This window comes from Onychostoma macrolepis, chromosome 03 (assembly GCF_012432095.1).
Source record: "Onychostoma macrolepis isolate SWU-2019 chromosome 03, ASM1243209v1, whole genome shotgun sequence".
Classification (NCBI taxonomy): domain Eukaryota; kingdom Metazoa; phylum Chordata; class Actinopteri; order Cypriniformes; family Cyprinidae; genus Onychostoma; species Onychostoma macrolepis.
The window spans coordinates 26,243,965-26,257,719 of record NC_081157.1 but is presented as its reverse complement, the minus strand read 5'-3'; the positions used below and the strand labels follow the sequence as shown (position 1 = coordinate 26,257,719).

At 35.3% G+C, this 13,755-nt stretch overlaps 1 protein-coding gene across 1 annotated transcript; it reads right to left on the bottom strand.

Moving 5' to 3' along the window:
- Positions 1–2,015: 2,015 nt before the first annotated feature.
- On the bottom strand, positions 2,016–13,188 carry hs3st3b1a (heparan sulfate (glucosamine) 3-O-sulfotransferase 3B1a). Its single transcript, XM_058766086.1, has 2 exons — positions 12,464–13,188; positions 2,016–3,368 (listed from the first exon to the last, which is right to left on the bottom strand). Exons 1-2 carry the CDS (start codon positions 12,949–12,951, stop codon positions 2,750–2,752), a joined length of 1,107 nt encoding a protein of 368 aa, XP_058622069.1. The 5' UTR covers positions 12,952–13,188; the 3' UTR covers positions 2,016–2,749.
- Positions 13,189–13,755: the final 567 nt, after the last annotated feature.

Genomic DNA, 13,755 nt, shown 5'->3' with positions numbered 1-13,755 from the left:
ACGCCATCCTGATTGAAGTTGTGAAGTGACGAGTTTGTCAGGCTTGTCAGTGCAAGAACACACTGAAGCTGCTTTCATTCTACATTTGTGTTGAATGGTTTATTGATGTATATGGAAAGTAAAGTGTTTGAAATGCAGGGACAGGCAGTTATTTGAGTGTTTGTAAGGCTCTAATTTCTCTTGGATCACCAAGGTAACGGTGGTAATGATGTGTCAGTTAACAGCAGGTGCTGTTTCGAGAGCCCAAGGGAAACATCTCCACCCTTAAAATGGTCTCCTGTGAACAACAAGTGCTAAAGGCTATGCTTTCTCCCGAAGCCTCAGAAAACAGCTCACCAGAATGAAAAATAGTGGTTGAATTGGTAGTGATATTGTGGTTGGTCTGATGGTTAAAGATAATCTGACGGTTTAAACGGTACAGATTGAAGAAATTCAAACCGGCGAACTTCTGTTACATTCAAATGAGCTTCTTTTGGCAGTGGTCAGTAGTGATTAACAAATAACAACAGATGTTTATTTCCATTGCTGTTCACCATTTTGCAGGAAATGAAGTATAGGTCACCAATGAACATCACTATAATTATATATATATATATATATATATATATATATATGAAGAGTTCATTTGCAAAAATTTTTAAAAAAACATTGTGCATTCCAATTAATCTCAATGAAACTGCAGTTTTTTTTTTTTGACTAGGTTAAAAAAATAACTAAAAAAACATTTAACTAACACAATAAAAACATTATAACATAATAAAAAACGTTATCTGATGAGAAAAAAAACGAAAAAAAAAAAAAACGAGTTATGTTTTTGCAAATAAACTCTTCATATACTGTATATATATATATATATATATATATATATATGTTATATTAGTGTGGAAGATTGTTTCCACCACGGACTAATAATGATGAAAAAAATTTTGTATCAAAATTCTGCCACTTCTGAGGTACAGAACTTTAAGATGTAAACAGAGAATTTAGGTGGAAAAAATTGAATTGTGAGATGTAAACTCATATTTATGGGGGGAAAGGCAGAATTATGAGATGTCAATGTAGAATTCTGTGAAGGAAAAAAAAAGTAGAATTGCAAGATGTAAGCTTATAATTCTGAAAAATTGCGAGCCGAAACGCAGAATTCAAAAAGTCAAAATTGTGAGATGTAAACTTGCAATTCAGTTTTTAACCTGCAAGACATAAACTTGCAATTGCAATTACAAAAAAAAAAAACACCATCTGAATCGTGATGTAAACAAAGTATCTGAAACAATAAATGAATAAATAAATAAAAATCAAATTGTGAGATATACACTCAGAATTCTGGGAAAATAAGTAATAATAGCTATGTGAACTCAGAATTCTAATATATGAATATATGTGCAAATAAATGAATCAAAGTTTATTTAGAGATGATTGTTTGAATATATTAAATATTTCAGTCAGAAGCCAGACTTTTTTTTTTAAAGAAGTCTCTTATGCATTGTGAAATATTACAATTTAAAATAACTTTTCTATTTGAATATACTTTCAAATGTAATTTATTCCTGTGATGCAAAGCTACATTTTCAGCATCATTACTCCAGTCTTCGGTGTCACATGATCCTTCAGAAATCACTCTAATATGCTGCTCAAGAAACATTTCTTATTATTATAATATATAATATATCTCAATAAGCACTAGAATATACAACATGTTACGCTCTGGTATAAATAGATTTATTTCTTCACAGCACAGAAATACTCAGTGTCTCGTACCTCTGACAGGACTGTTTGGTTTGAAGTTGGAATGAAACAAGCGTACAATCATTTTAAACTAAGTTTCTTCAGATTCATTATAAAAACAACAGCATTTGAAGGTACACAATAAAGGTTGAATAAAACTCAACCATTGATGTATGAAAAATCATCATGACTAGGGAAATATCACTTTCCCTTTTTGCAATTCCTGTAAGGTATGAAATGAGTTAACTGAAATTCCCCATTTCATATTCATACTGAAAAGGCCCTTTAAATTCTTTTTTTTTTTTTTTTTTTAAAACATTTCATGACAAGTTTCATGCAAAATCTTACAGTAACATGAAGTCATTACATTGACAGATGTGTGGACATTTCTGTCGAGCTGCATTGCGTTGCCTTTCTCATCTTGAGAATAATAAATACAGTCCCAGACTTTTGTAACAGAGAATCAAACACAGTTAAAATATCTGTCTTCACAGATTTCCTGTGTAATGCTGATGTAGAAAATTACATTTTCTTAAATGAAGCTAAACAGCTGGTGTCCCAAACCTCATTTTCTGCCATAATTGACAATTCGTCTAGCTTTATGAGTATTGATCCACAAAATGTGGCTTTGGAACAGCTGAGACTAAATAACGACCCTTTAAAATGAAGGATGACATGCTGGAATCCTCCAAAAAAGAAAAAAAAAAAACAGTAGATAATGTTTACTAAAGAAAAAATTAGGGCCTGTTATGCAACTGGAATGACTCATCATATACCCGTAATTAGTTTCATTGTGCTATTTTCCTTTGTCAAACATCCCCTCTCCTAAATTCCTACGTCAAACAATTTTTTTCCCATTAGAAAAGACAAAATATCAAGCTCACAGATTTGACCGGAATGTAAAAGGTAGAAATTCGCAGTACGTACAACAACAGATAGGCAGCTGAGTGAGTATATTATTTTCAATAAATTATTATAAAATAGAGTTCTATACTTTTTATAATTAATTATTTCCCAAAAAAAATCAGTCCCAGCCAAAGTCATGGCCGGTCATGTGGTAGAACTTTTTGTTAAATGGCTTGTAAAACTCTCGCAGTCTTTGAATCACATCAGGATGGATGTTTGGATGCGTGCGGCCTTTAGTTTTGCCGAGGCAGTGCGGTTTGCTGTTGCTTTCAGCTCTTTTGAGGCAAGGGAAGCCCTTGGCGGGGTTAAAGTGAAAGTGTTTGTGCGTGACCTCCCTCCTCAGGCCCAGGAAGTGCTGTACGCGGGCCATTTCCCCGGCCGGGTCACTGATGAGACGTTCCCCGCTCACAAACAAGAGCTGGCTCATGCGGAAGAACTGCAGCCACTGCTCCAGATGCCTGGCGTACATGCCGATCTGCACCGCGCTCCACGAGGTGTCTATTAGATTGGCTGTGATGTTTTTGAAAGTCAAGCTCTCAAAAGACGGGATGTCGGGTTTCTTTGAGCGAGTCTGCGTGTAGTCCGAGATCGCCCGGGTTACTGGGTCTCTAACCACAACTATCAGCTTAGTGTCCTTGGACATGGCGTGGATCCGGCCTGGGACCTCCTTGGTTACAAAGTAGCTTGGTGTCTTCTCCATGGTCAGCTGACCCTCCTGAGTTTTGGGCATTAGTTCCCTAGGAGCAGAGAGGCACGGGGAGGGTGAGTATCAAAGGACGATTCACACTGACAGACAGCACAGATATGAAAAACAGCAGGACTATCGTAGGACACACACTAGCACTAAAGACAAAGAGCTCAAAGAGGACAGTCTGAGCATCAGAAAGGACACCCATGGATAGTCCAGGACTGTCTAATGAGTATTGCAGTATTTAAGGTACAATATATATTACAATTTCCAAAATAAAATAGTTTTTGTGGCTGCTACAACTGGTGCTTTTGCAGATTTTGGCCATTTGTGCCATCCAGTCTTTAGTTTGTACACTTACTTTAGAAACAAGTAAATGCAATATCCTGCTATAGTACACCTGTTTTATCCCTAAAATAAATATTTATGGTTTAATGCAAAATTGTTGTACTTTGGAATAATATGCATTGTAAAAGCAAATAGCATTCTAACAGCGTGTAAAAAAATATAAATTTTTTAATCTTTACAATTAAATTGTCATAATTTGCTTTTGTTTCAGTGCAGTAACATAAAAGGCACTTACTATATTTAATTTTGCAAGCATATTGCCTTTATAATATCATACACTTTCATCACACATTAATACAGTAAGTACTTGTATCATGTAAATATCCAACTGTTACTTTACTGTTGGGGGTCTTTTTCCCCTCAACTGTCTGTCGCTTTGGATAAAAGTATGTGCCAAATGAATAAATGTAAATGTACATGTAAAATAATGTAACGATGGTTTGGAATAATAATTACTGTGAAAAGTGATTTACAGATAAATCTAAACTAAATTTAAAAAATTAAAAAATCTCTCCAAGTTTATATATCTAACAGCATTTTAACAGTTTAAAAAGTTTTACTTCATGTGATATTATTATGTTTTATTATGAACATTATAAATGGGTACATCATCATTATTGGGGGGTCCTAATTGTTAAACAAGTCTGAACCTCTTCTTATCAATGCAGACGTCTATGCCAGAATAAGTTGGAAATTGGACAATATTTTAAATCATAACCATATGGCTTGGAAATGTACATAAGATACAGCATCCTCCTTTCCCCCCATTGTTTTATTTCAGAGTAGGTTTGTGCATGTGTATGCGGAGTTCATTTCACTCCCATGATACCGGAATCAGCAGTATCAGCCAGATGCTGTAATTGGCAAATTAGTCTTTTAACTTTAGCTAGCAAGCAGGGAACAGCTGAACTTGGTTGAGTGAGGTTTATGCAAGACCAGACACTTGCAATAATGCACGTAATGATGGGAATAACAAACTCGGGGTCAATGCAGTGTCAGAAAAGATATCAACACTATCACAAAGATCATCCTAAGTAGTTTTTTTAAGAAGTCATATCATGAGGAATCAAATTTTCACTTGAGTTGTTTGAGATAGTTTCAACTATGAAAACATACCATATTGATAGCAATATATGTTTCTTGATCAGCAAATATGATTTCTGAAGAATCATGTTACACTGAAGAGTAATGTTGCAAATAACGCTGAAAATACAGCTTTGCATCACATGAATAAATTACATTTAAAATATAATCAAACAGAAAACAGTTATTATAAACTGTTATAATATTTCATAATATTACTGGCTAGGGGTCTTCTGAATTTTGATTAAATAAAATGGAGCCTTGGTGAGCATAAAACACTTTTCAAAACATTAGAAAATCTTACCAATCCCAAAACCTTTTTATGGTATAGAAGTAGACAGGACAGCAAATGTGCATCTAAGCTTAAAAAAAAAACATTAAAAAAAAAAAAAAGTATTATATAATGTAAACTCAAAGCACAGAGCCTTTTATAAAGTCATATAAAGTTAAAACAGTCCAGATTAATTCTATGGATCAGAAAAAGATTGACAATGTTCATAAAAACTAAATTATAGCAGTTCTGAGGGGTGGGGGATAATAACTTTCAATCAGGGAAGAAAATGATTTACAAATATATAATATTAGCCCTCTAAACTGTCAAATAAGATTAATGTGCATATACAGTTTGGACAAGCCTGTCAACTATTCTGCTTGAAACAACAGCCGATTTATCAAGTTTATTTAAGTCATTTATAGTTGCCAGTGACAAGAGTTTTGACATTGACAGATGTTTGAAAATAAAATTAGCGTAGGGCTGAACGTAGGGAAAGATATGCTGCCGCAATGATTACGCCTGATAATGAGGTATTTATATATAGACACTTTACTAGGCAAAGACTGTTGTCTTAACCTCTCCTTTAAGATAAAGTTTAATAGATACTATCTAAGCAATTACTGGAATGAAGTGGGGAGGTGGGAAAGGGTTTGTACTAGAGGAGGAAACGAGGAGAGGAGAAGAAAGAAGTGCTTTGAGAAGTCGAGGGATTGAGGGTTAATCCTGTCAGGGGGATTGTAGTGGGTTGAGCTCATTAACCACCTACCACAATTAAAAAAAAAAAAAAAAAACATGGTGCATCTTATGTAATCTTAGAAACCTCTCTTGCTATTTCTCTCTGGACTCTCATCGTTAATAAGTGGTGTGAAAAAAACATAAACCTAATGAGACATAGATGCATGTGTGGGGAGAGGGTCCTCTATATCTCTGCAATTATGTTCACAGTCCCCTAGATACACGAGCAGAGCCTTTTGTAGTGGCCCAGAGGGAAACCAAACACAACTGATCAAACTTTCCACCTGGTCCCCAAGCAAAACAGACCTGAATCAGAACCGCATGCATTATTCATGCAAGCAGACAGACACAAATGTGGTGCCTTGTATTCAAATCTGAAGACATAAGTGCTGTTGGGAAAGGAGCGACAGGCTTTTGCAATTTGTTGGTCTTAACAGACTGTGCAGCTGGAAGCAATGGCTGTCCAAACATCTTAATCCAGCATGCTGTCTTACAAACAAAACTCATTAAAGTTTGCTTCTGTTCAACAAGTGGCCAAAATATGCATGATTGGTAAAAACAGAAAAGCAACAAATGTGGGAGTGCAACTATATTTTAAATGTTGTGATTTGCTTCCTTCCATTATGAAAAAAAAGTGCGCTTACTTACTGAATGTGCACTTGTAGTGTACTTAAGCATACTGTATAAAAACTATTTGCTGGTAATATTAATGAAATACAAGGCCACTTAAGTGCACTTGAAGAGAGTACACTTTCATGACTGTTTATTAACAAACTTAAGTATACTTAATGTGCACTCAATGTCAAATGTTTACTTTAAAGTACATTTTCAATCACTATCTTTTGCCGTGCTTAATTTTGATCATACTGAAGAACATGTAAAGCACAAAATATAAGTCATTATATTTTAAATGTACTGAATTACAAATATATTTAATGACATACAGGTTTCCATAGAAATGTCAATAAAGTATATTTTAGTTTAGTTTAAATGCTTGTAAGCACATTCATAAGTATACTATTGCTTTTCAGTACTTCTTCTTAAGGCTAAATTGGCCCACTTTTTGGTTTATACAAGTATATTTTTAAGTTTACTTTAAGTGTAACGATAGTAAACTCACCAAAGGTTAGTTTATGAAAGTACACTATGAAGTATACTCTTACTAAACTACTATTTTTTTGAAGTTCTGGATATTTTTAGTATATATATATATATATATATATATATGTGTGTGTGTGTGTGTGTGTGTGTGTGTGTGTATATACACAAGCACTACTAATAAATACGTAAAAAATGAGTCAATGGGGATTTTTAGCAAGCAAACTCTGCAGCGAAGAACAATACAGAGGAAAACCAAACATCTACAGATAGTGATAAAGTCTTTACTAGCCACAGTTTAGGATTAAACTGCACTCTTGGACGTTAGAGAAATAAAGTTCTCCAGCAGCACAGTGTTAAATTAGAGAGCCTGCTGTGTTAGATGGCTGTTATTACCTTGTTTTGTCTAGAGGGAAGTGAGTTGTGTCTTCTCTTGAGCTTGTTTTTGAAGAGCTCTCTGTAAACCTATGTTTACATTATCTGCTATCAGGTAGAATGTTCAAAGGCTGTTGTTTATGCCTTTAAAGTTTCGGTGCTGTTTGAAGACCCCTCAGGATAGTCTGAGATGCTGAGACAATGGTCGTCATAGAACAGCACTTTGCAGCAGGGATTTAACGGGTTGCTGTCTGCTTATGCAACTGTGCAGTGGAATTTCTCAATGTTTTTAGTTGTTACAATCACAGCTCTGACAGCACACCTAGGTTGCTTTTGCAATACTTACGTTTGTGTTTGATGATTATGTAGACTGTTCGTAAATCAGCTTCTTTGAAGATGTTTATGACATGTTTGGACACAAGTGACACTTACAATACAGTGTGATTCTTTCAATGAGATTATTTTTTATTTTTTAAGAATATACACTTTTTACAAAAGATTAATTTTCAAGAACAGCAAATCAGTATATTAGAATGATTTCTGAAGGATCATGTGATACTGAAGACTGCAGTAATGCTGAAAGTTCAGCTTTGCATTACTGGAATAAATTATGTTTTAATATATATTACAATAGAAAACAACTCTTAAATTGGAATAATATTGCACAATATTACTGTTTTTATCGTATTTTTTATCAAATAAATGCAGCCATGGTGAGCATAAGAGATTTATTTCAAAAAGATATAGAACTACAGATGCCAATAAAGAACCTTTATTTTTAAAAGTGGTGTGTTATATATTATATTATTTAGCCTTGCTGTGCACCACCCATAGTGGCATTAGTGCCATCTCTTTTAATTAGCTTAACAAAATAACATTTAAAGAAAATTTGTATCCTGTCCTTACACCTATGCAAGCCCTTTTAGCCATGATTTTTAAAATAGAGCACAGCACCTCGTACCCTTTTGCTTAAGTATATCCTACCCACCTGTTCACAAGCAAAATGAGTGCTTAGCCTGGGTCATTTTAAGAGAGCAGAGGCCCAACCTGTGAAGGAACTCTTGTGGGAATGTCACTTTGTCAAAAAACCCAGGAGGGTACGAGAAGTGGTGGTATGCAGCTACTTCAAATAATCTGACAGAGTTTCTATGGGACACGTTCCAGACCCGCATCAAAGCACAAGGTGGGGGCCTGCGGGTCCTTTCATGACTGATCTATGACGTCTTCGCATTTGTGCACTCATAACTCAGAATTTACATCTGTTTAAAGATATAGGACAATATAGGGAAAATGAAATCATTTTACTTCTAGTCTGGAAATCTCTAAGACACTTGAGTTTTGAATTGTCCCTCAATTCAATGATAACATTACATGAGCACAAAATATCACCATGACTTGTTTACATTAGACTAAACAAGGCCACTTAACTAGATGCTGACTTTCCTTTCTGTTTTTTTTTTTTTTTTTTTGGTAGCTGCAGGTACAAGTGTGGATGATCAGATTTATTTTAATGTTTTTTGCAAATTTAAAATGCCAAAAAATATAGGTTGTAGGTCAGCCTTCATTGCATCATAGTACTTCACATACAATGGACTATTTCACACAATATTCGAGTGTGTGCTGTATAAATGAGAGTATAGCTTGGATCCATGTGAGTTTTTTTTTTTGTTAGGCAGTTGACAGGAAGGTTGCTTACTAGGTTTTTGAACAGAAACGCTACACTCGCTTTATGTGCCAGTGAGGAGAAGAGCCAAGGGATTATAAATTATAAGAAACTGGCTTTGTGCATTTTTACACAGAACAAATCCACCATTCTAGTTGTGCCTTACCATCCCACACAAAGGCTAGCAGCAATTTTATCAGTAAACACAACAGCAAAATCTTTCAAGACTGAGGAAAAGTTACGTGCATGTTTTAAGAAACCCCTCATTCTGCTCCTCTCAGGGCTTTTTTGGAGGGAGATCCTGCTGGGTTTCTCAAGAAGCACTTTCACCCTCTGAGCACATTTGCATACAAAGTGAAGAAAGAAACAACACAATTCACTCTAATTGCCTGCTCTTTCTCACTGGGGTTAATGCAGAACCTCAGGGGTTCAACAGATCCTCTTTTGAAACATTCACCATCTCACTCAATAGACTCGCTTTCAATTTACTGCCAGCATCTGCCATCCACAAACAAGCTACTCCTTGTAACTCTATCAGACTACTGGGATGTTTGCTTCGGAGTCAATAAGTATGATTGTGTCAGAACTTTTCACAAAGTCCTTTTCTGAAAACATCTCTGTTATTTTTTCGTGTCCTCTCAAACTGCCACATTGTGAAGTAATCTTGACCAACATAACATTTTATGGCTTTAATAATCACGATTATTTGAAAACAAGATATGAAGATTAAATTACCATTGTAATACCACATTATTCTTTAGAATATACTGAATGCTATATGAATGTTAATTTAGTACCATTGTAGCTAAAAAGAAATATATATATATATATATATATATATATATATATACACACATATATCATGCCATAAACCCTCTTAAACTTATTGTATCATATTTGATACAGAAATTTCAAAGGCCTCTACATTATCAGCATAATCAAAAATTTGCTGAAAAACCTGTTGTATAAAGTAGTCTGATTGATAGGTTATGCTTTTTAGCAAGTAAAACGCCTGTTAGCATAATCGTCTTTTTGCTGAAAACTTAATCATTTTTATATTTTAGTAGCCTAATATTTTCAAGATAAACACTACACATACTGAACTGACATTAACTTGACTATAAACGCATTTTATAAAAGTGTTTATAAAAATCATTTAAAAATGTGAGTGCCAACTATGCTACATGAGGCTTTTCAGGAATGTTTATTTGTTTATATCCGTCAGTCATTACTGTATTGAATGACATTGTGTGTTTTGACTGTCACAATAAAGAGTTTGGATCATAAAATTAACTGATTTTATTCAATCTTATTGAGAAATTGTGAATGAAAACTTAAATTTCTATGCATTTTATACAAGTAGTCTGTTATACTGTTATTAAGATATCATCGATTAATATTACAAGGAATCATTTTATATATTTAGCCGTATAAATATCAACAATTGCACCAAATTTCATATTTTTGCTTAATTTGGGCCTCTGAATAAAATCGAGGTGTTACTTTGAGTTGTTATAGTAATTCTACCTATATATTTTCATTAATATTTTGTCTGAAGGTCCATTAAACCTCAAGTTTTCAACTGAAAAAAAAAAAAAAAACATATTCTGACTAATATTTCAGGGTTTACACTTTACAGGGTTCATATTGTAATGCCATATTGTTATGCATAACTGTAATGTGTTAAGGGGTAAATATTTCAATATTTGAAACAGAAACATAAATATCCACAAATGAATGGCCAGTTTATTGAATTGATCAGCCTCTGTTTCTGCAAAAGCATTGTATGAAAAGTCACACTGCATGTACAGTTCTAAAGCCCTGCTGTGCTCAGTCACCCTTCTGAACGCCTCCTACAGGGAGCACATGGTGTTCACACACTCCTCTGTGTTGGACTAACAGTGCAGCAGAGCTCAATACCTCCACAGGAGACTTTGCCACCTGGCTACATGCTTGTCTCTCCATGTTTCTGCTTCACAATTAGTCTGCTCGGCTCCCTGGATAAAGGGGCTCATCCTGCTCTTTGCCTCTTCCTTGTATTCCCACTGTGCGTCAATAGCGAAGGAACTGGGACTTCAGATTCCTCCACAGAAAGTCTCAGCTCAAACAATAAAAAGCTTTGGGGTGCATTTTCCTTTGCTATTGTTTCCAACAGAATGTGTCAGCATTTCATTTTGTGTATACTGATGTTTATATAAAACAAATTGCATAGTTTGATTATTAGTTTGAACTATGATTGGCCAATCTAAACTCTAGTTCTTGGCCAAAATAACTAGCAAAATGGACAAAATTTATTGATGATAGTCAATCCATCCATTTTTTCTTGGTTACATGAACATAAGCCAAGGGAACATTCATTTAATCATATTGCAAACATTATTGTTACTGCTGAATGATCTTTGAATGTTCTGAAACCAATAGTAATGTTTAAAAAACGTTTGACGAACATCCAACTGAAACATTTCAGGAATGTTCCATGAATTAGGCTACATATAAATAAATTTTTGTGCTAATGCCATGAGAACATCATTAAAGACCAGATAGATAACTTTGAACGAAAATTCTACTAATGTTTCTGAAATAAGTTTTAGAAAACATTGCCAGAACGTTAGCCTGGGAAGTTCTGAGAACGTTCCCTGTTAACTGGGACCTGGCCAAAACAACTTTCTGTGTTGGGGTGAATCCAGGTAAAATGGGACACTTTCTGCCATGGAGATGACTGGGGGAAAATGTCCCCATTAACCTGATTAACCCCTATTACAACTCACTCAAAGTTAATGTAAAATCACACTAGGGAAAACATAGTTATTTAATCTGTTTTCTCTATATGGCTGTCTGGTAAAAGAATAAAAATACTAGGAATCAAAGGTGAGGGTCAAACCTCTATGGATTGATAAGGATATGCAAGTGCACCTGACTGTGAGGGGTGTTACACAAGCAGAGAGCCTAATGTTTATTTAGTCTATGTTTGTCTTGAGTCATTCCAACATTTTATCTAGGTCTAGTTCACAATTACCAAACTACACTGTGCTGGAAAGGATTATTCCCATAAGTCCAACATAACGGTGTGACTAAATAGGCTATAGTACATGTTTGCATCCAAAAAAGCTGCCTTTTCTCTCCTTCGATTTCTTTTAATGTAGCATATGCCTACAATGCCCAGCATTGGTAATGTTTGTGATATGTAAAATGTAATAACCAATGACTAAATCCTTTACACAAAACATTTTAACAAGAAAAGTTTTCCGGTTCTGCAATATTATAAGCTAAATCACAAAGGTCATGGCAATTTATTTATAGGTCGTCGTTTTTTGAGATCCGTTATTAATATTAATATAGGCCAATTCTATTTTAGAATTTGCTCTTTCGATTTTCTGAAAACCCCACGAAACGTAGACCTAGGCTATGTGCAAGTATAGGCTATGTAAAAAAATAAAACAATCGTCAACCTTTTGTTTGTCATTCCGCGGTTTTAATCCGCTTTTATCCTGACGATATGATAAACGTCACCTACGTATGAATAACAGCGTGTTAAAAAAATAAATAAAGTAACTAAATAAAAACGTACCTGTACCACTCGAGTCCTTTCTCGTAATTGCGATCAAAAAAGTGCGGCTCCGCTCCCACCGCGCGGATATCAGGATGGAGGCGCAGAAACTCGAGCAGAGCGCGCGTCCCGCCCTTCTTCACCCCTATTATAATCGCTTGGGGCAACTTTTTGGTCTCGGACCCGTTCAGGGCACCTGCTACTCCCAAGTCCTCGTCATAAGCAACATCGCCCTTATTTTCCTCCCAGCCGTCTCCTTTGCTGTCAGCATCACTCTCGTTGTTTAGTAAGTCCCTGGACTGGCTTTTGAGGAACACCTCCAGGTCTTGTTTCTGGAGGGGTCTGAGTGGATTCCTACTGCTCCTTTCTTCCATCATGAAGCTCGGTGTGGTGGAGCAGTAGCCCACGCAGCAGTACAGCATGTACACCCACAGTGACAGCATGATGCAGAACACGAAAAGTTTGTTTTTCACCGGCTGAGTGGCGTGACAGTGCGGACTATATTCCATAGGACTTTCCTGTGTGTAATGTCAATGTCCAACAGGGCATATTGGCAAAGTTACTTGCTCCTCCGCATAGGTCCCTGTAACATGCAGACATCTCCGCGGGAGAGGAAACATAGGAGCATGAGTCCCCGGAAGATGTTGAATTCATTTCATTTTGGTATGTAGCAGAGGTGTAGGAAGTCACCGTTGCTACACTGGCACGAGCGCGTCTTTGCGCATCACTCGGTCGCCTCCCACTGATTCTTGTCATCTGAGTGAACGACGGGCCGTGAACGCTATTTAAAGAAGAGGGGCGTGTGATTGGCAGCGGGATTGGCCAATCGGAACTCATGCCCAAGCTCTTAAGGCGTAAGCATTTTATTTAATCTTTTTTTATTATTATTTAGATTTAATTTTGAAAACAACAGGAACCTGCCAAATAATAGTTTATTTCATGAATAAGTATGTGGGCTAACTTATACAACTGTCACAGCTTGCTTTGAAGAAAAATGATTGTAATTTGAACTACAAAACTGTTCAAAATTTGGGGTCGGTGAGTTTCTTTTTTATGTTTTTGAAATAAGCCTCTTATGCTCACCAAGACAGTAAAAACTGTAATTTTGTGAAATATTATTACAATTTAAAATAATTGTTTTCTATTTGAATATCTTTTAAAATGTAATTTATTCCTATGATGCAAAGCTGAATTTTCAGCATCAGCATTTATTTATTTATTTAGAAGAACTTTCATTTGCAGTATAAATGTCTTTACAGTCACTTTTAGGTTAGTTTATTTATATAGCACAACAAAACAACAGTTGTTGACCA

What these genes read in the sequence shown, in the direction of transcription:
- hs3st3b1a (XM_058766086.1), bottom strand. Translation starts at nt 12,951, where the DNA reads ATGGAATATAGTCCGCACTGTCACGCCACTCAGCCGGTGAAAAACAAA. An exon ending in AAAGGACTCGAGTGGTACAG is followed by an intron (nt 3,369 to 12,463) that starts GTACGTTTTTAT and finishes CTCTGCTCCTAG; the next exon opens with GGAACTAATGCCCAAAACTC.